The following is a 26,294-nucleotide window of genomic DNA, read 5'->3' as shown; positions in this document are numbered from 1 at the left end:
AAAACAGTTGTTGCTTGTCAGCTGGTATGATAGACGCCCCTTTTCAAGTTTAGCTGCTGATGGCACGTGCATTAGCTACCTGTCTCTGTTATCTGTTGGGGGCAGGGTTATGAAAGAAAACAAAGGGAAGAAGAGGAGATGAATTAGGAAGACCAAATAGATTAATAATTAAGTGGCAAAGAACAGAGAAAAAGTCAAATAGGGTAATAAAGATGGAAAAGCATGTATTTTTGGTTTGGTGTCGAATGCTGGCGTATAGAACAGAATATTTATACCCTAGTTTGACTCTTTTCTAGGAGATTGCATCTTCGTTTTGGTTCGAAGAAAAAATGTTATACACCGAAGTTGCTTCACATTATAATATATTATTGGCAATGTTGATTCAGTGATCCAACACAACTCATACTAATGTTCATAAATATATGATGAACTTCAGAATTAATCGAGCAGAATCATTGTTCAGAAAAGTTAATTTTTGCACATACAAAAGACACATTCTATCATAATAAGCACAATTGCACTATAAAATAAAATATTGATATTCTAACCTAATATATATTACAAGGTAATGATTACATTTTCCTATCCTAGCTAGATAAGATCTCTGCAATAAGAGAGGACTCAAAATCTTACATCCCTTTTATGTGCTCTCTATTGCATACAACTGTTAGCTCATTGTCCTATCCAGACCCTAGTCGAGTTCAGTGCTTCATATCAGAAAGCGGTTTGTGAAACCTATAACACACTGATGTATAGAAAATAAAACCTATTTTCCTCTATGGTCAAGCAACTTAATTGACTCACTTTAGTCATGACTACAATATAGCCTACAGATGTTGTCTTCGTGAGTATCATGTTTTATTTTATTTAATGGTCTAGAATATATTTATATTACTTAGTCGTTGAAAGTAGTTCATATAATACTTGTGATTTTATGCAGAATGCCTTGCAGCTTCAGTTTTGTGGTCGATGAGATGGGCGCCATATATTTTTTTTTAAATTATATATGTTTAAGCAAATTGTTTGATCTTCAATTTTCATATTCCACATCTTGCTTCTGTGATTCAAAACTGACAACAACAAAATATTTTGTCATACTGACTGTTGTTTTCTAAACTCCTGGTCCCTATTTTTACCTAATTTTGTTTAATTTTATTTAAGGAGGTGCATAAGCTGTGTGTGAAATAGTATTTGATGTTAGCATAGAGTAAGGCATTATTAGTTTATTTTAAAAAAAATGAGTACAGTAGTTAACCGAGGTCGGTGTCTAAGCACTTTAGACAAATATTGATTTTTTTGTGTTCAGCGGCCTAATAAGTGATCGTTGAGTTCTGCATACAAATATCATGCATCTTTGAATATATTTTTTGGAGAGAGCAAGTCATTTACTTGACTTAAGAGCACCAAAATCACCGCAATCTATTCCATGCAAATCGGAATAATGGCAACTGAAAAAACACAAATCATGGAACATTTTGCCCTGATCTTTCAAACAGATTTTTTTATAGTATTATTGCATCCCATTTTGAAGGTCTTCTTTGCTTGCCAAGTTTTTGGGCAGAATATTTTAGTCACACTCTGGCTCACAGTGATATAACTGATGCGGACTTGCACCAAGTAGAAGAGTGCACAAAGGTTTTTTAGGTCTCGGCTGGCGATAGCAGCGCACATTCGAGCACTTCTTGGAATCAATACAGATTCCGAAGCTCTCGGAGGCGGAGTTGAAGCCCCGCCCATCTTTTTAATTGGGTAGCGACATTTTCCATGCAAAACGCTGGCTTCTGATTGTAAAGGAGGCCTCATAGTCCCTCCTTGTTGCCGCCTTGTCTCCTTTTGACCCCGCACACCAGTATTGGATCGTTTACTGGTGGCGTTATATGGGATGCTTTAGTTAGTTTGTGAGCACTATTTTCTTTACTAAACAATGTGGGAGAATGGCGGTGCTTGCCCACACAGCACTCACTGGACAATGACGGGCGCTACTCGCTAATGACATTGCACCCCGCACTGTATGTGTTTGTTTTTTGGTTTAACTTTGAAACTGAGCGCGGCGCCGCTTCACGGACACCGCGCTCTGTTTATTTATATATTTCTTAACTTTAACACTGAGCGCGGCGCCCGCTTCAAGGACACCGCACTCAGTGTTAAAGTTAAATATATAAATAATCCGAGCGCGGTGTCCGTGAAACGGCGCCGCACTCAGTTTCAAAGTTAAACAAAAAAAGAAACACAAACAGAGCGCGGTGCACTGTCATTAGCGAGTAGTGCCCGCTATTTTCCAGTGAGTGCTGTGTGAGGTGAACGGGAGTTTGTGACAGACAGAAGTGTAAATTCTTGACAAAGACCACCATTAACCGCTGCCTCTCAAGCTCATTAATTGTCAACTGGAATTCCCTTCTGGGACTTGTTTTTTAATTCTTTTTTTATTCCGCTGAAGCTGCAATCAGGAAGTGGTGCCAGCCGATGTGTTTTCTCTGCTTCCCCAGCTTGCCCGTTTGTCAGGAGCGCAAAGACAGCGCATGAAATGTCGATAGTCGTTGACCGCTCGGCTTTTCACTTGTAGAGGCCGGCAGCGCAGCTTGGACAAGCAGAAACAGGATTTGGGGGCATTTTTCATTTCCTCACCTTTTTTACGTGGCCTGGAGAGACTGAAAACAAAGAGCACGCTGCTCTCTGGCTGCTTTACTTTGCCGACGGCAACGAGGGATCCACGTTGCTCTGAAAGAGAGTGAGTCTCTGAGCGCCCTCCAGTCTAGGAGCCTGCCATCTGTAGGGACTGGTACTGGAGCTGGCACGAGCTGCCTCTGGAGAGACCCTTAGATGCTTGTTGGCACTGATGCACAGAGAATGGCAGTTTGGCGCTCCTGAGATTGGCACATGGGTGCCGGACTATTCCCGAGGTCGGCAACTGAAACTGGCACCGGCCTGCTTCTGAGGCTGGCATTTGAGACTGGCCCTCGCCATACACTGGGGCTGTGATACTTCTGAGGCTGGCACTTCATACTGGTAGCTTATGGGAATGCCAGATGCCTGCTCTTGAGGCTGACACTTATGACACCCACTTGCTTCTGGTAAGGCCACCTGTTTGCTCTCGAAGCTGGTAACTGAGACTAGCTTTCTGCTGAGACTGGCACACAAGACTGGATTTCTTTTGAGGCTGGCACTGTGCGGCTCCTGAGGCTGGCACCTGAGATTGTCCTGCTCCTGAGGCTATCACTAGGCGGCTCCTGAGACTGGCACCCTTGGCTCCTGGCTGGCACAGGGCTCTCTGAGGAAGACCGGATTGGCAGAGAGAGCAGCTTCCAGTCATACAGCCTCTGTGTCTCTTCAGGTGTGCTCCTGCGCAGTGTTGGGGGTGGCTACGGTGCTTGATGGCTGGATTCTAGCAGGTGGCGGCCACTTAGAACATTTTGAGCGCCTGCATCAGAGGTGCAAGAAAGCGGGCGCTTTGAAGTGATTTCTTTGGGAGTGCGTGCCAATACTTTGCCCGAGCTGCACGGAGTGGCATCTTTTACTTATCACAGGATGCAATGCTGAACCCCTGAAAACCTCGCTGTATAGTACTAAAGGTCTGCCCCAGCTGTCCCCAGCCCTCATTATTAAAACCCAGTCATGGAGGACGAAGAGGAGGCCATTGGTCTCCTGTGCAGAGTGCTGGAGGAGGAGTACGTGTTTCTGTTGGATGACTACGAGATCATCGAGATGCCCTCGAGCCCCCTGGAGCTGGACTTCCTCCTGCCGGGAAAGGTGGGAAGACGTGGAAACAACGCTTTTATTGTTCATGTTCACAATGTTCATGTCTTGCAGTTCTGTGCGCTTTGGAAGGCCAATGTGGTCATGTACGGACATTGCTTGGGGGTTGGAGAGATGTCGAGGGCGCGGCTCAGCCTGCCCTCTTGAAGGTGATTGCTCAGCGCGCACAGTAAAGCCTGTCTTCTTGTTTATACGCAGGGTGCTTGTGCCAAGCGTAGGCCTGTCCCTGCCATGGCCAGCGGGCTCCGGAAAACTCGTCTCATGGTAGATTTTAATTTACCGGTGCCAGGAGCAGAGGGTGCGCCTGCTGGTTGTTTCCCAGGGGAGCTGTTCGGAAGGGGGTAGCTGATGAACAAGAGGCCCATTTGTGCCCCTCAGCTTGGCAAACGCTGTGCTGGGTGAACATCACGCCCTCTCTGCCCCCTTGGTGTGGTGCCAGCACGTCAGCCTTCCTGAACACAACGCGTGCCTCTTGCAGGATCAGGCTGCAGCTTGCTGTCCCTGCTTCCCGTCTGTTTGCAGGTGTGAGTCACATAGAACTCTGGGCATGGCTTGGATGGCGTCCTACCTCGTTGCCCTGTGGGCATCGCTACCTCTCTGAATGTAGCTCAGTAAAATGCAACAAGCATTAAAAATGCAATAGGTCTCGCCTTTCATTAAGTTAAAGCCATTTGCTTTGCTATCCAATACCATTAGCAAAGCAAATGGCTTTAACTTAATAAAAGGTGAGACCTATTGCATTTTCAATGCTTGTTTTTCCTGTTGTGTGCAATCTAGCTGAACATTACTTATAGCTCACAATACTCCAACTCTCCATTTACCAGTGCAATGATATTATTCAGAAACACTGAACTTGAATTTGACCAATAAGCTGCAAAGGATGTGGGACCTTCACACTTAATAAGTCCACTGTCTCTGCCTAATGGGAACCAAGTACCCCGTTTTAGCCTTTAAATCTCTCAGGGTAGCAAGGTAGAGCAGTCCAAGGCCTACTCGGAGAAGGTATTATGGACTGGTATAAGAATCCTCAAACATTGTGCAAATAACACTTAATAATTTTGGTCCAGTCGGTACTTTTGAATCTAAAAAAGAAAAATACTTTATTATGCACCCACGCTTATAAATATCTTCATGATGGAAGGTGGAAATACATATGGTGACAACCTCATAATAGTTCACTCCCTTGGTGAGCTCTAAATCCTAAGTCCATGATAACCCCCACATATTCTAGATGCAGTATAAGGGGATGCATATTGGCTTTGTCAGAGTGTTGCCACATTCATTAAAGTGGAAATATGACCAGTGCAACACCATTAGACTGCTATGGATGATAGCACCATGCAATGACATTTATCAAGGCATGTGATGACTCACTGTTAGCCTTGTCATTGTCAACGAAGCATTTCAAAACATTCTAGTGACCTTCATTAAAACGTGCAACGATTGATTATTAGTTTTACATTTGTCAGGAAAGCCTGTTCATGACCTTTATTAAGATATATAATGTTTTGCAGCTTGCAGCTTTAATCTTTCTGGTTTCACATGCTGTTCATTCTTATTCCGTCTAGTCGTTGAGTCTGGAATTTTGCCCCTTTCTTTTTTTTTTTTCCCTAATTGGGCGTTGTCCTCAACCATTTGGTGCTATGTTTCTCCTTCAGTGATCTCAGATGTATGCCCCTAAGCGCATGGTCACCATCTTCAGATTTCTTTTTCCCCCCGTTGAGTCTGAAATTAGAAAAGTGAGCATCCAGGTGGAAAGAAGAAAAATATTTTTTCACACGAAAAAATATGTTTTTCATCTACATCAGCCATGAAATACCAATGGGCACGACAGGAAATCAATAATTAACACTCAAAACCTCTATTTTTCCACTCTGGGTAGCCATGAGGTCATTGACTGCATGGGGCACAGAATGCATTTGGGGCATGGCGCACCCATCATTCCGGTTCTGCCCTAAATGCCATCACAAGTTTGCACAAAAGGATTCCCACTAAGTCTGCAACTTGTGTTTACCCAAGGACCACAAAGGGGATGGCTGGCACCTATGCGGAGTCTCAGCCGAAGACACTCAAGGCTTGACAGAAACAAAGATGGCCTCACTTCACCATGGCACAGAAGCCTAGCTCCAGAGGAGAGCAAGAACTCTACAGTGACGACGATTCACAAGAAGAGACCGAGATGGTGAAAAGGCAACAATCTGATTCCATGATAATCCGAATTGAAAGGGACAATATGTAGAAGAAATTTTGGCAAAGGTAGCTGATGAATCAATAAGTAGAGTTTGTTGCGCGCACTCTTTGTTTATAATAGTGGATCACCTATTGTGTGATTCAAATTGTAGCTAGCTTGTCTAGTGTTTTTACTTCATTTATAATGGTTTCGCATGCTGGTCAGGAATGAGGCTGCCTCCCTCATAACATAATGAATAATATGGCAAATGTATACTGTCACTTGAAACCTGGCTGCACAGCTGAAAAATCAGTTCAACTTCCTTAAACAAAAAATTGACATCAAAATCTCACAATTTAAGTGTGTAAAAAACCTTTACACTTCTTGTTTATTGTAATGTATAATTTTGCACATTCTCAAAATGCTTGTTTTGGAAACCAGAATCAAAAAAAGATCATATAATGTGGTTCATGGCAATATAATGAACATTAAAAAAATTAACAATACAAATATTTTTCATATTTAACAAGCCTTCTCTTGAGAAAATGTTGTGCGTGCCCAATGCATTTCGGATAGAAGATCCCTTCTTCAGGAGTCACTGTAAAAAATGATCAACGAATATACTCATGTAAATGACCCCCAAGGGAGTGCTTATACAAATGCACTGGTAATGTTATTGCAACACCGTGCAAATTCTAATTTAGTTGTACATTGGTTGGAAAACACACATAATATAGCTCAACTTAGGTTCCTGGGTTCTAGAAACCATTCAGACTGGATCAGACTTGGACAACTCCAAATTACTGTCACAGAGGGAAATTTGGTGGAGTAAGAAATTCAATACAACGACACCCTCCGGCCTTAATGACAAAATTGATAGGAGTTGTTTTTTTAGGACCTTAGCTACCACATAGAGTTGTCCCGTACAATATACAATATCATTTAACAGAGTTACAATACCGTGATGTCGGGCTTGGGAAAATAACAACGATGATGTATAATTTTAGTCATTATGTTATTTGTGGTGTGTAGGAATATCATGTTTAATCTGGATTATCATGTTTGCCACTGTTTGTTATAAAACAACTTGTGTTGCTCCATAATATGTCAGACATGGCTGATCTATAATATTACGACAGATACAGTGTGCTTCATAGTAACCTGGTGTATCATAACAGGCAGTCCATAATTTTCAAATTGTGACTATCATCATTGTTTCAGTCCTCTATGTTTATTGTAGATGCAATATTATTAGTATTAAAAAATGATCCTGTCCTATTACTGAATTTAATCCTTCATCTCCAAGTTAAATTTATCTAAGTGTTTTCAATTGCTTATGATCATTTACAGATACCTAGCTTTTGATATTTTTCTTCTCCCTCTTGAAGGATTTTAACTACACTCACATGTGGTGCATGATGTGTTCTGTTCTGGAAGTAGGATTCTTTACTTTGTCGCTTTTGAACACACAAGCTTATTCACTTGCATATTAACAGTTCATGTTAGTCAGGATACTAGCGTTTTCATTTTCTGTTTATTTTGTTGGGCAAATCTACACCTCACGGAGTCTTCAAGGATTGGATGTTTATTTAATAAAATTCATATCAACATTTTCTTTTTTAAACTCAATATTTTTAAAATGTTGTGCTCACATTTACGGGGCACTTTAGAGACTGCCTTAAGGGTCAAGTCATATTTTTATAATAAACACGTCTGGAGCCAAGTATTTTTCTATTTTTTTTAAATCAATCATTTAAAAATCTTTTGAGCTCACATCTATGGGGCACTTTAAGATGACGTTTGCACTTCGTGCAGAATTACCATCGCATTTGATTAGTCCTGTTTTCATTTCTGTTCCTCGAACGCTATTTACCTGCACTTTATGCTGTTCTCGTAATCCGCGAATCACCGCATGTAGACACTGACTGCGCTTAACGAAGGTAAGAATCCTTTCGATTTTTTTTTTTTTAAGCTCAAACAGGCCACTAGTGTAGCCCCATATATATCAGCCTACTGTTTTTTATCATTTTGCAGGGACTTTACCCAGCATATTTGGTATTTTTTACGTGTAAGGACAACACATTTTTCCTTAGAGCACCAATCACAAGGTAGCATTGCATTGAACTACTAATCTATTTTGAACTACTAGTTACACTTCAGAGTTCTTTCATTGATAGTTCAATTTCTATATTGGTCATTTTACGGGCCGATTTCTAAATCTATATATTTACAGAGACTTGCATTGAGTTTCATTATACTGAGTAAGTTGTCATTTCACATTTCTTTCATCCTGTTTTGGTCAGCTATTGAGTTTGCTACTCTAACAGCATGCTGGAACACCACATTATTCACTGAGAACTTTTTCCGATATAACCATTCCTGTCCTTTTTTCATTCAGCTTTCTCTTTGTCTAATAAAACTTGTATCTTTAGCACCTGTTCGGTAGTTGCACTTTATTCTACATCTTTCTTTCAAAAGCCGTATATTCGTCAAATTTAAGTCTTAAAGCACGTTGAACACATTTGGCACCCAGGTGCAAGTATCGTTTTTAATTTCATCACGGTGGTTGTAGGTATGTGTCAATAGATGTGTTTCAGCTTTGAGTAAGCATTCAGATACGCAATTGTTTTGGGACAATATTTGAGTTTCAACGTGTTGCAATAACATTACTAGTGCATTTGTATAAGCACTCCCTTTATGTATATTGGAGCTCATTTAAATGAGTATATTCTTTGATATTTTTTTACAGTGGCCCCTGAAGAAGGGATCTTCTTCCCGAAATGCATTGGGCACGCACATCTTCTCAAGAGAAGCCTTGTTAAATATGAAGAATATTTGTATTGGTAATTTTTTTAATGTTCATCATATTCCCATGAACCCCATTATATGAAGTTTTTTCGTTTCTTGTTTTCAAAATAAGCATTTTGATAATGTGAGAAATTATACTTTACAATAAACAATAAGTGTAAAGGTTCGAGATTGCAGGGTGGCAAATGAGGCCCTCAAGTCAAAACCCTCGACTCGTAAAAGAAAAAATGTAGTGGTCAACACTGAACAGAGAGTGCTCAAGGTTTAAAAGTAAAAAGGCAGCTCGAGGTCAAATTGGCGGCTCTGCTCTGTAGAAAGGAGTTTAGACTATTCCTGGAAGAACTATGGAATCCCATGACAACTTTAGGAGGAAACAAAATGGAAGCGATTGAGGAGCAAGAGTTGGAGCTGCCTGCAATCACCAGAGCTGGTGGAGGAAAATGATGATGGGATCCTAGAGGTTTACAAGGAAGACTGATTAGGCAGGATGGCATGAAATTTGATGCTGACTTTATTTCTAGCAGCGTGAATCGACACCTACAGCTCAACTACATCTTAGTCTAGTAGGTGGTTAAAAGGGCTGCATATACCTGCTGCGTAGACGTGGAAGAGTTGCAGGCAGAATCAGAAACACTATTGCTTTTTCAACTAAGTAGTCAGTTTGTGCCAATCTTACCAAGTATGTTGGACCAGAGAGAAGCCTTTCGGGAGCCAGCCACAGCAAATGCAGGTAACCAAAGGGTTGAGAAAAAATATCGACACTCAACCCAGGACCACGCATTCATCCGGTGTACTGTTGGCGCCAACTCTGTCATAGTGTCGACGCCACTAAACAGGGCAATGTTTTCGGCAGAACTGAGGCCGCCACCCGACAAGGAGAGTGAGCAGGTGGAGATAGTTGGCAAAAAGATAGAATGCTCAGCCACGGTCCAGTAGAGGATTGCAAATTCCAACACACTCCTCAATCGTTATGGCCAACAACAGCGGGAGGAGATGGAAAGCCTGCTGCAATATCTCCCAGGGCAATACCAGAAACCATTGTCTAGGAAGGGAAAAGTATCAGCATCACATGCTGAACAGCCCTGGGTGTGGCAGACATCTTTGTACTGGAACCATTCTTAAGAGGCACACCTTTCTACATGTGTCAGGCTTCAAATAAGAGGTGCAGATTGCAGTTGTGAGCATGTTCTTTAAAGGTAAACGTCTGTTTTGCCCAGAAGCAAACAAGTCACTGCAAAGGATGAAAAAGGACAACAAATCCGCAAAGTCCATGGGGGCACTGCCGTTCAGAGGCCAATTCAGGGGGGTGCCACCCCAAGGAAAAGAATGACCCCAAAAGGAGGGTCTTAGCCGGCGAGACAGCATGTACCCTTTAAAGCGCAGCAACCCAGTCACAGCACTGCAACACATTGGCGATACACCAGCACACAACGGCTTCCCTTTCGAGGGATGGCGCATGGAAGACGGTCGGCACCAATAGGGGCTGGACATACCAATAAGTGGCTCAGAAGTGGAGCCCCCTCTACCCCTGGCATTTAACACCAGTAGGGGACAGAATTAGATTATTTCTCTGGGAATGGCACATTACCTGCGGCAAAAGGAAACTCAACGTCATCCGTTTTATTGTAAAGCGCTCCTAAAATCACCACTCAACATCAAGCCAGAGACAAGACTCCACAGCAAAGGGGATCTAATAAACCTAAGACTGGAAGTAGCAGATTTATTATGGAAAAAAATCTAAAGAAAAAGTTCCAGTAGAACAAAGGGGAAAAGGAGTATACTCTACCTTCCGGTACCAAAACCAGACCAGTTACTGCGACCCATCTTGGTCCTCCATGTCCTCAATACCTAATTGAAAACGCAATGGTTCCAAATGTTAAATCTACAGAAGGTTATGTCATCACACCAATATACCTCAAAGATGTACATGTACCTTTGAAGAACAGGCACTAAAAGTCCCTGAGATTAATGGTATACAAAGTACACTACCAGTTCACTGTATTCCATTTCGGGATAAAGTCCGCACCCAGAGTGTTCATAAAATGCCTAGCCTCAGTGCCTGTGTATCTGAGAAGAAAAGGTATCCACATCTCCGCCTACCTGGAAGACTGGATAGTAAGGGCAGTCATACCAGCCAATGGTGGGGAGGCTGATGGGCATGATGGCATTATGCATACCACTCATACCAAATACCAGACTCCACATAAAACCAATCCTGGATTGGCTACGGAAATACTTGTCAAAGGCATTCGGAGGATTGAGTGGTTGTAACAGATAAAAGTACATAAGGAGATGCAATGGTAAAACTTCAGGAACATCACAGTAGGCAGACCCTCCAAACAACCAACTCCCACTGTTACTATGACAACATAAGCATCTCCCAAGGGTGGGGAGCGCATATGAACAAGCTGAACATCTGGGGCCTCTGGAGCCTAGGGGATGTAGTAGGGCATATTAATGTTTTAGAACTCCAGAATGTCTTCCTAGCCCTCGGCACGTTCGAGTCACAAATCAAAGGAAAAGTAGTACAACGGACAACACTTCCAATGTATTCTACCTCACCAGTCATGGGGGGACAAAATCCCAGCACTGTTCAGCCTCTCACTTGACATATCAACCTGGGCAATACAGAAGGACATAACAAAAGTGACAGTCCACCTGCCAGAGGTAGGAAACCCAGAGGCAGGCTAAGCAGGAAAAAAGCACTTCACAAGAGAAGAAGCTAGAGCCACAGATAATAGGATCTTTTAAACCTGGGGAACCCCACACCTGGATCTATTTGCTTCCCAAGAAAATGCAAAATGCCAAAACTATGCATCTAGATGCTCAATGCATCCGTCACTGGGGAAAGCCATATCAATAGAGTGGTCAGGTAAACATGCATACGCTTTTCCAATGACCCCTTGTTTTTCCTAGTGATGGAAAAGTGTAAACAAGAATCCATGATCCTCATCCTGATAAGTATGGTTCCTACCTAGTGGAACTATCACACGGCAGTGTCATGCCACTATGCCACTATTGACGCAACCAAAAATACTCATACAGAAAGGCAAGGTGCTTCACCTGGAATCAAAAACACTCAGTTTAGCGGTATAGCTCCCGAAGACATAGAATTCAGACATTTGAAGCACCCACGAAGAACCATGGAAGTACTAATGGAATCAAGGAGACCAAAATCAGAACTCAAAGAGACCAACAAGAAGAAAATGGTGCTCCAAAAAATGGAACATATTTCAAAAGTGGTGCCCCAAAGAAATAAAATTTAGTGCCGGGACACCACAGCCCTAAAATATCGAACATACCTGCTAAACGAGGGATTCACCTATGCCACACTAGGGGCCTCATGTAGGTAAATAAAAATTACCGATTCTTAAATACCGAGCCGTACCGAATCGGTAAGTTATATGTAGGTAAAAATTCGGTAATAATTACCGAATCGGTAACATTCGGTAATCAAGAATCGGAATTTACCGAATCGGTAAATACCGATGTGGTATTTACCGATTCGGTAAATACCGAATCGAGAAAAAAATCACATGACTTGATGAAACAGCCAATCCTGTGCAACCACACCCCACCCAACCAGGAAGTGGCCACACCCAGGCAGGTGCACACAATTAACAGACCCTGGAGAGGCTTGGAGTGCAGAGTAGAGGCAGGGAGCCAGTGCCTGTTTGTGCATCAAAAAAACATCATGTCCAGCCAGAGGACACAGAGAGATGGAGGGGAAAGGAGGAGGAAGCTGAAATTCAGCCCCAAGGAACTCCAGGTGCTGGTGGAGGAGGTGGTGAAGCAGCACCAGAAGCTGTTTGGGAGGCAGTCCCTGCAAGTGCCTGAGGCTGAAAAGCGCAATATTTGGCTGGCCATCCAGGCGCAGGTCAATGCTGTGGGAGTGTCCCACAGGGACATAGAGGTCCTCAAAAAGCGCTGGTATGACCTGAGGATTGTAACCAAGAGGAAGATGGGGGAAATCCAGAAGGAGGCCAGCCAGACTGGAGGTGGAACCAACAGGGCACCTGCCCTCACCGAACTGGAGGAGCTGGTGGGGGCCACAATCGAGAATGAGAGCGTCGTGGGTCTTGGGGATGCTGACAGCTCTGCCAGAGCCGCCACCCAACAAGGTAAGACGAATGCACAGCAATGTAGCCCCCCCTACCCCTATCCCACATCCCCCATTGTGAAATGAGTATCCCACTCCAGTCCATGTGTTAGTGCAGACAGGCAATGCATTCTGGGAGATGTAGTCAGGGAAACCCCAACCATGAAGTAAATAGCACAGGACAACCAGGCATGTTACACACATTAGCCACAAGGAGGCAGAGGACAAATTTAGAGTGTAGCATGATTTATTGTGATGCTTGCAATGCAGCCCTTCAGGGACACTGAGCCGATGTTGCATTTCTGTCCACAGATGTGACATCACGCAGGACAGGACATGCTGCAGGAGAGAGGGCACACCGGCCACACAGATCAGCTCTGGCCAGCACAAGTTCAGCCCAGGGAGCAGTGCCACAGGCAGCCGCACCACTAACACAGGCAGCCTCGCCTCAACCAGAGCCAGCCTCACCTCAACCAGAGCCAGCCTCACCTCAACTGGAGCCAGCATCACCTCACCCAGAGCCAGCATCGCCACTCATGTTTGAGTCACCGGCCACATCACCGCCTGCAGGTGTGAGAATGAGGAGGCGTCCTGCCGCCAGGCTGCGAGCCTTAGACACCTCGTCTGACGACAGCAGGGGCCCTGAGCAAATTACTATGCCCCAGGATGGGAACCATGCCACTGTGCCCTACACCTCACAGTCAGCACAGACGGGTGCAAGAGGGCGCCGCAGGTCGCGTGTCCAGAGTCCACCAGCAAACATTGACAGCCATGGTGTCTTCTCGGGGCTCGAGGGCCAAATGTTAAAACAACAGCGCCTGCAAACAAAGGCAGTCATGTCAGTCCAGAGGCATATGCGGTTCATGAAATCTACATTTGTCAACATGGACAATAACATCAGCGCAATGGCAGCGGGCATTCGGGACATGTCCCAGTCAATCCAGCAGTTGTGCAGCAAATTAGATGCTGACATAGATGCACGGCGCCGGGAACGGCAGAGGAGGGACAATAACACCAGGGCACTCAACCGTCTGGCAACTGCCACTTCTCTACTCGGCCGGCGCTCTGTGTCGATGCAGGAGGGCCTGACACACTGCTGCAGCGACGTGTCTCGGGGGATGGTGCAGGTGATAAGTGCACTAGAGGTGCTATTAACAAGTCAGGCGGCGACAACTGCTGCAGGGGATGCTGCGGAGAGCATCGACTCCAGCAGCAGGAGCAGCATCACACCCCCCGTCCCAGAAGCACGCAGGAGCAGCAGGCGGCTTGGGGTTGGCTGTAGTGAGGATGCTCAATCCGTGCCATCCCACACTGCAGCGCGTATGCGCAAACATTGATGCAGCCCTGCGTAGCCAATTCCCAATGGGTGACGTAACCCTGGACTTACTCCTTGTAAATATGCTATGTTGCCAGATTGGCTTGATCTTGTTTTCATGGCGTAGTGCCGCATTAAAACTACGTCATGACATACCACAACTGGCTGTGTCCCCTTACTTACTCAGAAATAGTTGCATGTGATCTCTGCCCGTCTCTCTCTCCCATCTATTGCAGTTGGCACTCCAGCTGCGTTGCCCTCTGGCTGGCCTGACTCTTCCTCGTTGTCCTCAAAATCTGTTAGTTCCACATCTGTACCTCTCTTCGTGGCAAGGTTGTGCAGCATTGCACAAGTTGCAATGATCTTGCAGCAGTTGATCGGTGTGTACTGGCGTGCGCCTCCGCTCTTGTGGAGGCAGCGGAACCTGCTTTTCAGTAGTCCAAACGTGCGCTCCACCACATTGCGTGTAGATTTATGTGCCACGTTGTATCGTCTCACTCTGGGTTGATGGGTGTAGGTAGGAAGTGAGGATGAATGACCGGCAGGCATATGCACTGTCGCCTAGGTGAGTAAAAGGGAACCATCAGTCACATGCCTCTATACACTATGATTTGCAGGTTTCATGGGGCGTCACTGTTACTTACCTAGCAGGTATCCCTCTCCAAATTCTCCGGCAATCAGTCGTGTGTAGATCCCACTGTTCTGGAAGATGTAAGAGTCGTGGGTGCTCCCAGGAAACTTCGCTACAATATCAGTGATGATGTTCCCTGCATCACAGATCACCTGCACATTGATGGAGTGGGTGGACTTTCTGTTCCTGTAGATGTGCTCTGTGTCAGCTGGTGGGCAGATTGGGATGTGTGTGCCATCAATACAGCCAATGACATGGGGGAACTGTGCCATGTGATAAAAGTCAGTTTTAGTTTTCTGCAGTTCAGCCTGTGTGTTTGGGAAGCTGATGTAGTGGTGCATTCTCTGCATCATGGCATCCAGGAACTTCCTGAAGAAACGGGACAGGCAACTCTGGGATACACCACCCACCGCAGCTATCACCACCTGATAACTGCCAGATGCCAGTAGATGTAGGCTGCAGAGCACCTGCACATGTGGTGGTATGGCATGCGCCCTTCTTGTTGGCTGGTCCAGGAGTGAGTGCAGGTCCCTTATCAGGTCCATGATGGTTTGGGGGTGTAGCCTGTACCTTTCATGTATCTCTGCATCAGTCAGTTGGAAGAGTGTGATGCGCTGTCTGTAGATGCGTTCCTCCCGTCTCCATATCCTCAGACCTGCTGCCTGTAGACGTAGGCGCCTTGCAATGACATACAGAGCGGCCATGTTGTCCACGCTGTTGCATTTTGGGATTGCTTATATGGTCTGTTGATGGTTACCACCTGCTTTCACTCAGTGTTAATTACCGACTCTTAATTACCGAATTTCATGGATTTCTTAATTAGCGATTTTTCTTACATGTCATTTTCAGTTTTACCACTTCATATTTACCACTTCATATTTACCGATTCATATTTACCGAATCGGTAAATATGTATTCGGTAATTATGAATCGGTATTTACCGCTTCATATTTACCGAAAACTGGTTTTTGGCCTCCTACATCTCACTTGTCTAAATACCGGTCGGTAACGGCATATTTACCAAATTTCGGCCGTTACCGACCGGTATTTATCTACCTACATGAGGCCCTAAAAGTTTACCTAACAGCCATTTTGGCATACACAAGAGGTGTCCTAGGTAAACTTTTTTCCAAACACCAGCGGTCAAGAGATTACTCGAGGGGGCAAAAAGAATGGCACCACCCATAGCACCACCCACACCTATGTGGAATCTAAATATACTATTTACCCCTATTTATGCAGTCACTCTTTCAACCCATGCACAGCAGAGATCTGTAATTCGTCACCATGAATAGAGCCTTTCTTGTTGCCTTCACATCCTTGCACAGAGTGAGTGAACTCCAGGCACTTACAGTACAGGAACCATATTTTCAAATCCACAAGGAAAGGATAGTAATGAGAACCAAGCACTATGGAAGGTAGTTTAATCTCCTTATCGATCAGGCAATACAGGAACCAGCTTTCTTTTAGCAACCAATGTCACTTGCAGAACGCGCCCTCCACACACACTGGACGTCAGAAGGTTGTAATGTGCTACATATAGGAAACCAAAATGATCCGGAAGACAATTCTTGGTTTCCTTTAAGCCAGCAATGAGAGGGTTGCCAATTTCAAAATGGACTGCTAAGTTGAAAGTGCAGACAATGCAAAAATGACACTCAGGGCTGACAGTAAAGGAAACGCCAAGGGTGCAATCCACAAGATACGGGAGCAACACTCGCCATCATAAACACTCGCCATCATAAACAATGTTTCAATCAACATCTTCTTCCTGGCAGCCATATGGTCCTCCATAAACATCTTATCCAAACACTACTGTGTATACATCCAAGCTAGCAAAGAGGAGCAGGTGGTTAAAAAATTACTGAAACACTTGTTCACAAATATGAACTCGTTCCCCACCCAATGTAATGCTGGACATGAACACTGGTACATAGTCTGTGCACACCATGTGAACACAGAAAGAGTCATGCTGCAAAACGAAATTGTTACTTCGCTGTAGGAGTAGTTTTGCATCTTGAAGACTCACATGTGACCTTTTCACCTCCTCCAAGAAACAAGTGTGGAATTTGAAACAGAAAGGAGAAGAAATAATTCAAACACAATGGAAGCCACTAAAGAGAGAATGACGTCAGAGAAAGGAATCTGAATGTGGGTACCATTCACTGAGATTTCCAGGTTGTCCTTCATTGAAGGAGGGTATAGCACGAAATAGTCAACGATGACTCCCACTTAAAAAAATAAGAAACTGAGACAACTCAGGACCCAACCTTTAGGTGGCAGAATTTTGTGCAGCATGTGAATTCATAAAGTCTTCAAGCTGTAAAACTACTCCTGTAGGTAAATAACTATTTTATTTCACCCGCCCACTTTTGTCATGGTAAATAAACAGTTTCAATTTCGATATGTGTGCATGAGTCTTTTTTCTAGAATTTTTTGCCAGCCAAATTTTATTCCATTTTGAGTTTAAAACATTCTCGGAGAAATCATCAAGTTTCTATGGTAAACATAAAACATAGTCAGTGCTTTGGTTTACAGAAAGGAAGTTTTTATGCTACTGACTGTCATAACATGGTAACTTCTCCATAGCGACCATCATCCAATGATTACCCACCCACTGCTACATCTTTTGGGCGACTGGGGACTTCTCAGCTCCAAAATTTGCTTTGTGGCCGGGAGCATGCTCATAATTAGTCTCCAATCTGCTTTTTGGCATGTTAAATGCCCCTACAGGTCGAAGACCAAAAATATTAGTCAGGCATTTGGCTTCAGTGGGTAACCCATCGCCCCCCAATGTGGCGGAGTATCTCTTTCCCAAACAATTCTAGCCTTGGGCATGGCCACCTCACTTGCATTACATATCCTTTCTGTCCACAACCTCTCCAACACAGCCTGTCTCTTGTCCCATACAGGTTATGTTATGTTAGTACGATTTGTAGAGGGCAGCGGTTACCCTGGGGTGTCCTGGCGCTATGTACTGCCTAACCGAAATGGAGAGAGGGTCATTGGGTAAACAACCAGGTCTTCAATCCCTTCCTAAAAAGAAGGTAATTGGAGGCATTCCTCAGATGGAATGGCAGATCATTCCAAGCCTTAGATGTACATGCAATAAAACTCCTGCTTCCCCAACTGGTCTTTTTAACAGATGGGGTTAAGACCTTTTTTGCTCCAGTAGACCGAAGCGTCGTACTGGGAACATACCACTTGAACTTATTCTTCAAGTGGTCTGGGCCTATACCATTAAGGGCCTTAAAAGCTGTACATAAGGCCTTAAAGCAAACTCTATGCTTCACCGGAAGCCAATGTAGCTTGGTTAGTTCTTTTTTCACTGAGACAAATTTGGGAGTGCCTGACAGCAGCCTGGCTGCAGCATTTTGAGCGATCTGCAGCCTTTTGATAAGTTGTTTTTGGGCGTTCAGAAAAATACCATTGCAGTAGTCCAATCTTGACAAAACGAGTACCGTGACCACTGTCCCGAAATTTCCTTCTGAAAGGTAAGGTTTCATTTTCCTTAGAATTCGTAATATCAGGAAGCAAGCGGATACCACGGTACTTATATGATCACTAAATGTCAATCTACTGTCAACTGTTACCCCCAAATTCTTGGCTTTCAGCGTCGGGGAGGGGCAATTGCCCAAATCTGCTGGCCAACAGTCAGGTGTCCAAACATGGGGATTATTTCCAAAGACAATGATATCGGTTTTGGTGGGATTTAATTTTAAGCAATTCGATGCCATCCATCCAGCTATCTCCTTCATACAGTCATGAAAGCGCGCTTCCGTTTCTTTTTCTTCGCCATCTTTAAATGATAACACTATTTGGGTGTTGTCCGCGTACGAGGTTAACTAAAAACCGTAGGATTTTATTAGGCCCGCCAGCGATATCATATATATATATATTGAAAAGCGTAGGGCTCAGTGAGGACCCCTGTTTTATTCAGGTGATACACGCCACAGCATCATGAGCTTGTACATTGATCACCTGTTTTGTGCACTCTTATAAAGGAAAGTAATGTTGGGCTTGTGTGCCATGGGAATAGGGCTTCCCAGGATCTGAGAACACCTTCTCACATAGGCCCATTCAGAGTCATTCCCTCCTCTGCTAGTTTGCATTTATGCATTGCATAAATGTTACAGATAAGACTTTTAGGTAGGTAGTAAACAGCTTCTTTCATCCCGTTAGTAGTCTAGTAGTTGCCAATTTGTTCACAAGAGCTAAGGACCAGTGACTCACCGAAAAATAAATTGAATAAGGTCCTTGATATTTCCCCTGTGAAACAGGTCACACAACATTCTACATCCACTTTCTGCCCATCCTGAGAATTCACCATTGCAATCTTTCATTTATAGAGCACAATAAATGACCCGTGACCATTTAGAGTCCCTAGTAAAAAGTTCACATTACCCTGTGATGTGATGAGAGGATAGGGAAGTAGTCTATCTTTGGTTTCTGGTAAATGAGTTCTGTTGGACTTGGCCCTTTTTGCAGGGTCATCCATAAACTTTTTGCCTTCCTCCTGTATTTTTTCTGACCTGTTGTTGGCTGTTTTATGGCTCTGGGCACCTTACCACTGCTGATCAGTGCTAAGGTGCATATGCTCTCCCTATGGTAAAATGTTGATTGGTTTCCATGTTTGGCTTATTTGGTTTACTATCAGCCCCTAGTAAAGTGCACCAGGAGTGCCAGGGCTTGTAAATACAAATGCTGCTGGTGGGCTTGCAGCACTGGTTGTGCTACCCACAGAAGCGGCCTAGTAAAATGTGTCTAGGTCTGCCATTGCAGAACCTGCGTGCAGTCTGGTACTGTCATGCTGACTGCGCAAGTGCACCTACTTGCCAGGCCCTAAACCTTCCCTTAACTACATATTAGTCACCCCTCTGGTAGGCCCAAGGGCAGGGTGCATTGTAGGCATAAGGTGGGACATGCCCTGATGTGTGTGGCATGTCCTAATAGTGAATTACAGCCATTTTCGTTTTTCACTATTGAAGGCTACCTGCTCTCCATAAGCCAGAATGGGCTGCTGGAATTATTACACTCTATAATCCCAGCGGACTCAGAGAGCATGGTAGAAAGTCAAGTTTAGTATGCCTGATCTCAGAATAATAAAATACTTCTTTTAGTAAAGTTTATTTTAATATCCTGTGTTTGTAAATACTACTTTTAGAAAGTTAGTATTTACTTGCTTAGCCATTTCAGTCCGCCTCTGCTTTGTGTGTGTGTGCTGCCTAGTTTCAGTGAGGGGCAGGGCTGGGGAATTCCAGGAGACAGGCTGGCTGCCAGGTGGTGGGTAGAGAGATTACACCAGGATGGGTGGGAGGAGTACACCTTGACTCTGAATAGACCTGTGCTCTGCCACCACAATGCTGGCTCCGCCCCCTGTGGAGCGGGTGATGTCTCTGCCCTGTGCACTGAAAGGAAAGAGCAGAGTCACCACAACAAAGTGCTCCAAAACCGGACTGAGCCAGGCACAGGCCCCCTGGCGACAAAGAACAAAAGAAACTGTGTATAAAAGAAGGAGCCCTGCTCCTAAGAAATCAGATCCTGTTTACGCCAAGAAGAAACTCTGCCTGAAGAGAAGGACCTGGGAAAGCTGCATGGACGAGTACTGTCTCTTAGCCTGAGAGACTGGCCTGTGGTGGGTGCCTTGCTGCAAGAAGGAGAGGAAAAGACTGAGAGAGACTTTTAAATCAACTTGTGCTGTGTGAACAGTCTCCAAGGCCTTGCTGGTGAACTTGCCCCCTGAACTGCGCCCCAGGAACAGTGGACGCTACCCCTCCCTGGAAGAAAGGAAGCTGCTGTGGGTGGATTGCGAACGCTGACCCCAGAGAACCTGTGTGCCCCCATCTCGCCGAGCAACGTGACCTCTGCCCGTCTCTGCTGCTGTGAGCACCGTGACGGCCTACCCTGCCTGGCCTGATCAAAGCGAACTGCTGCCACACCTCGAGCCGGAGCTCGCAACGTGAGGAAAGACTGCCTGCGTCCAAACATCGAGCCTCTGTGGCCCCGAGCCGTGGAGACCACCGTGAGGAGCAATGACACGCAAGTTCATCCCTTCTGGCCGATGCCGACAGCGCTGCGCGCTGAAAATCACCCCTGAGCCGCCCCTCTTGCTTCCCCCCTCGAGGTGAGCTGTGGAAGTCCTGAGGCGCCCCACGAAGCATCGCCGTCCTCTGACCAAGCGGGACTGCAACGCGACGCGGGACGCCCCTCTGAGAACTGCTGAGGCCGCCGCGAACTCCCCGCAAAAGAATAAGGTACTGTGTGCCCCTGTACGACGCGTACTTCCCACCGTATGACGCGTACTCCCATTGTGCGGCCCGGACTGGCTGTCCCGTACTCTGACTCCAGCGGGAAGCGTGAGGAAGTGCAGGGGAAGCGGCCCTGGGTGTTCGGCACGTACCTTTGCCTGTATGGTCCGTACAGCGTACACCGATTCACGCGGGAAGCACAGACCTCAAGAAAGTGAATATTGCCCCCAAATTGCCTTTTAAGAACTGTGGCCTCATGGAACATTGAGTACAAGTAACTGGAACCCTCTTGAAAAGTGAAACTCTGTATTTTGAAGCAAGATGGCGGCTGGTCAGCCAGCCGAGTGAGCTGGTCGCACGCGGGAAGCGTGAGCAATCGCAGGAAGCGTCCCGAAGAGTGTACGGCCCGACGAACCGTACGAAAGACATTCCTACGCGCACAGACCTCAAGAAAGTGAATATTGCCCCCAAATTGCCTTTTAAGAAATGTGGCCTCATGGAGCATTGAGTACAAGTAACTGGAACCCTCTTGAAAAGTGAAACACTGTATTTTGAAGCAAGATGGCGGCTGGTCAGCCAGCCGAGTGAGCTGGACGCAACGGGCTCCCCTGCTGCTGCTAATGTCTCCTAGTTGAACCTTCATGAAAACACACCAGCAAAACAGACCGGAATGCTCTGGCGCTGCTCTCACCAGCCGAACTACGTTCCCTGACTAGAAACTTCACGACGTTCCGAGATCGGCGGTTAGTGAGCTATGCGGCGGTGTCGGTGCTAATCGATATGGCCCCGAAAGCTCCCCCCAGGAATGCTAAGTCTCGGCAATCTGGTGTAAGTACTAACAACCCGGCGAAGAATTCAAAGAAGTTGCCGGCAACTGCTGCATCGAAGGTCGGAGTAAAAGAGGGGACGCCTGAACCTGTTCGTACTAAACAGGGCACTCATCCTCTTTTAAAGCGCCGAGTGCTAAAAACGGAAAGAAATCAGCTACTATGCAGGTAGATTACCCCTTACCCGACTTAGCAGGGCGAGATGCAGCCTCTATTTCGACCACCGATCCTGGAACTGCCTCATCCCTGGAAGAACAAGGTGGGAACCATGGTCTAGCTCGGGACGCTAGTGAGCGTTGCAGCGGAAGTATGGGTCCTGTAGTCTTATCAGTCGATCCTGGGACTACATGCAAGAAAATTACCTGCAGTAATGGAAGTGGCACAATTACTCTGGATAGAGGCGCACCTATGGGGGTCTTAATGGATGGAGGACTGGATAACTTCAAGGAGCTGGAAACAGGGGACAAATTCTATTCGATGTCCTACCCATCGTCATCAGAAGAGGGCAGTCTGGGTAAAGAAGGGCTTGGAGATGATAGCGATAGTACCGGTTCTTTTGAAGAAGACAGTCAATTAGGTGAAAAGACACCGCTCAGGCTTGGGCCTGATACAACCCGGAAAGTCAAGGTACATGGGATTTTGGGAGAGCCGTCTGTAAGTGATATACAGGAGTCACTGTCCTGGGACTATTCGTTTTCCGGCAATAACGCTGGTGCAGTAACCAGAGAAAGGGACGATAATCTGAGCCTTGGTGGGGAGCATGAACCCCCCAAGGAAGTCACTCTACACTCCATTTTTCAGCTTATTGTGGCACATAGAGCAGAGACCAGGGCGGAAAGCTTACGGGCCCAAAGTGCCTGCCGCAAACTGCAAAATTCAATTAAAAGAGTGGCTAAAACCTGCGCAGATATAGCGGCTAGAACATGCGAAGCCAAAGAGCGGATTCCAAAACTGGAGGACGAATTAAGCGCACAGAGAGGGATTACAGAGATGCTGAAAATCAGAAGGATGAGGTCTCTTGGAAAATCGAATGAGAAGGAATAACCTTCGCATTCTTGGTATACCTGAGGGCCTAGAAACTTCAGATGTTCGTCAATTTGTTGTAGAATTGTTCATGGAAGCATTCCCCGATCTAAAGAACTGGGATTGGAAGATTGAAATACAAAGAGCTCATCGGTTCCCTTTCAAGATGCGACAACAGTTAAATCAAGATAATGTGCGACCCCCGCGCCATCTTGATCTCTTTCAATAATTTCTTGGCACGAGAAGCGGTTTTTGATGCAGCTAGACCTAATCGTAAGAGAAAAGGAAAGGGTCAAGAATTCTTTGTTAGGCCAGATTTCTGTCAGGCTACCGTTGAGCGAAGGTGGCAGCTTCGCTCGCTGATGCCACTGTTACAGGCGAAGGGCGCACAAATTGTCCTGCTTAATCCCGCAAAGCTAAAAGTTTTGTATCAGGGCCAAATATTATTTTTTTCATCTGAAATACAGGCCAAAGAGTTTCTAAATACAATATAGGAGTTTCGGTGGCCTAGGCTTTATAACTATGTGGGGCTTTTTACGCTCTGATGCTCTGATGCTACTTATCTTTATATTTTTTTGCTTAGACTAACCAACTCCAGCGTTATCATATATGTGCTGGTGTGTATTGGTTATGTTTATTATTTTCTTTTTTTGGGGGGGCATCTGCAGGGGAGTCCCCCCGGCTCCACATCACTAGGGACCTATGGTCCTTTTGCCTCACTTAAAGGGAGAGGGAGGGATCGGGCACTCGGGGGTCTTGTCAGGGGGGGTAGGAGGGGGAGGGTGCGGGGGTTGGGAAAAAATGGCTCGTTTTCGGCACAGATGATAGAAGTATTGTAAGTTTTGTACAGCTGGGGATGGATATGTGTTTCTTCTCTGCGTGTTATTTCTGCTATTTGAATTTTAATTTCAAGGGGATTACTGTTCTTAGTAAGTCATTAAACAATGAAGGTCAGAAATTTAAAAAATCATTCCAGAGAGCAAGACAAAACCGAGGGAGATAATATCAGCAAATAATGGCTAGATCTCATATTCGTATAGCCTCTATTAATATATGCGGACTTAATGATCAGAATAAAAGAAGAAAGCTCCAAGAAGACCTCAAATTCCTTGATATAGACCTGGTATGTCTGCAAGAGACACATATAGCTAGTAAAGACAATAACTTATTAGATACCCTGGGGCTTAAAAGACTTGTCCATACCACTCAGGACTGTAGGACAAAGGGTGTTGCCGTGCTATGTAGAAATTGCGGTATTACATGTGATAGAAAAACTGCGGATAGACTGGGAAGATGGACCTTAATGACTATTAAATGTGGATCGGGAGTGTTTACTTAAGGCTCAATATATTCTTCGGTATTAGACGATCCATCAGTTCTGAGATATGCATCAACAGAGCTTCCATCCTGGCCAGTGCCCTATGTTCTATGTGGGGATTTAAATGTAAATGGAGATAAAAATGTGGGCAGTACTGTAACTGTAGAACGTAAACCGCAAACACGTAAGGCATTAAACTATTTGATATCTGATCTGGGACTTATCGATGTTTGGCCTAAATTAAGGGGCCTGGATCCAGGATTCACTTACTACTCAGCACCCTATCAAAAATTTGCCAGGCTAGATTATTTTTTAGTCTCCCCATTATTACTAAAGGAAGGAAAAATCGAACTATACCCTAGGGTTCTATCAGATCATAACCCTCTGGTGTTTCAATTTCCTCTAGATGGTGTGGCAAATATACATAAAAAATGGACATTTGAAAGGGCTATCCTCCTAGACCAAGACTATAGAAATTATATGAGAAGTAGGATAGGGGAATTTTTTAGCATTAATAAGGGCACTGCATCTCCAGGGGTTGTCTGGGATACAGTCAAGGCCTGGAAGAAATATATCTCGCAAGTCAAGAGTTACTATCAGAAGCTCTCTCAGCTGGAAACAGAATTAATAGCAAAAGTGAGAGATAAAATCGAACTAACGGGAATCTTGGATTTAATCTCAGTGACTAAATTAGCCCTAAGTGATCTGTATTTAAGCAAGTTAGCAGGTACATATTTAGCTAGAAAGCAAGAATGCTATGAATACAGCGAAGCGGTCGGGCGACTACTTGCAGTTAAGACTAGGCAACATATATCTGCTCGACACATAAACCAAATAAAAAATATGAATGGCGACATAATCTCTGATGAGAGTGAAATTAGAGACTCTTTTAAAGACTATTATAGGGCCCTGTATACAGAAATCTCATATGAAGAACTTCAGAAGGCGCTATACGATCTACCGTCGGCTAAAGCTACTGGCATGGATGCCATACCATTAGAATTCTATAAAACTTTCTGTAAGGAGATAGGAAGGGAGCTTCTTGCTCTTTTTAATACCGTTAAGGGGGGAGATGCTCCACCGCTGTCTTGGGGATCGGCAAATATTGTAATATTCTTTAAGAAAGAGAAAGACCCGTTAAATATGGGTTCCTATAGACCAATTACGCTTCTAAATAGTGATGCCAAATTATACTCTAAGATTTTTGCCTCCTGCCTTAATAGAGTTATGCAGCAACTGGTCTCCCGATGGCAGCATGGATTTATTCAGGGAAGGGGGACAGAGGATCATATAAGGAGGCTTATCACATTATTGGATGCTTCTGATGTCTTAAAACTTCCTTTAGCGGCTGCCTTCCTAGACGCAGAAAAGGCGTTCGACCGCGTTTCTTGGAATTATTTGTGGAAATGTCTGGAAGCGAATAATCTAGGAGGAGGCTTTATTAGGGCAATCCAGGCTCTCTACCATAAACCTCTAGCTCAGGTCCAGATTATGGGATGCCTTTCTGAACCCTTTCCTATAGAAAGAGGGACAAGACAAGGCTGTCCATCCTCGCCTCTGTTATATGCATTATATATGGATCCTTTTCTTAGACTCTTGGAGGCTTCTGAGAATATATCTCCCTTCATCCTGAATAATACGGCTACGAAAATTTTGGCATACGCGGATGATGTTGCTATTGTTACGTCAGAATTATCTAATACATTGGTCGAAGTTGAAATGCTGGCAGAGAAATTTGGTAGAATCTCTGGGTATAGGCTTAATAGGGAAAAAAACTCAGATTTTAGTAAATAAATATATGGTCTCTACAGATGAGAGAATAGTTGAGGAGGTGGTATACCTTGGGATCAGAGTCAAGGCCCAAACCAAGGAAATAGTAGACGCTAACCTCATCCCTATAATTTCTAAAATTAAGAAAGATATGGGTCGATGGGACAATTTGAAATTATCTATTATAGGGAGATGTAATCTGATCAAAATGATTGTCCTGCTGAAATTATAATACATTTTTCGCACAATACCCTTAGAAATACATAATATTTGGTTTCGACAGATTGAGCGTGAGATAGCGAGATTCATCTGGTCTTTTAAAAAAACGCTCC

The 26,294-nt window shown here is 44.7% G+C and overlaps 2 protein-coding genes across 2 annotated transcripts in view; both read left to right on the top strand.

The window, feature by feature from the left end:
- Positions 1-26,294, top strand: part of CRIPT (CXXC repeat containing interactor of PDZ3 domain) — an 86,627-nt gene that overhangs the window by 40,564 nt on the left and 19,769 nt on the right. The gene's annotated exons all lie outside the window — the stretch shown is intronic.
- On the top strand, positions 8,715-14,295 carry LOC146821723 (uncharacterized). Its single transcript, XM_085612757.1, has 2 exons — positions 8,715-8,766; positions 13,143-14,295. The coding sequence occupies exons 1-2, from the start codon at positions 8,748-8,750 to the stop codon at positions 14,165-14,167; spliced, it is 1,044 nt and encodes a 347-aa protein (XP_085468883.1). The 5' UTR covers positions 8,715-8,747; the 3' UTR covers positions 14,168-14,295.

Source organism: Triturus cristatus, chromosome 6, assembly GCF_964204655.1.
Source record: "Triturus cristatus chromosome 6, aTriCri1.1, whole genome shotgun sequence".
Lineage (NCBI taxonomy): Eukaryota > Metazoa > Chordata > Amphibia > Caudata > Salamandridae > Triturus > Triturus cristatus.
This window is presented reverse-complemented; position numbering and strand designations above follow the sequence as displayed.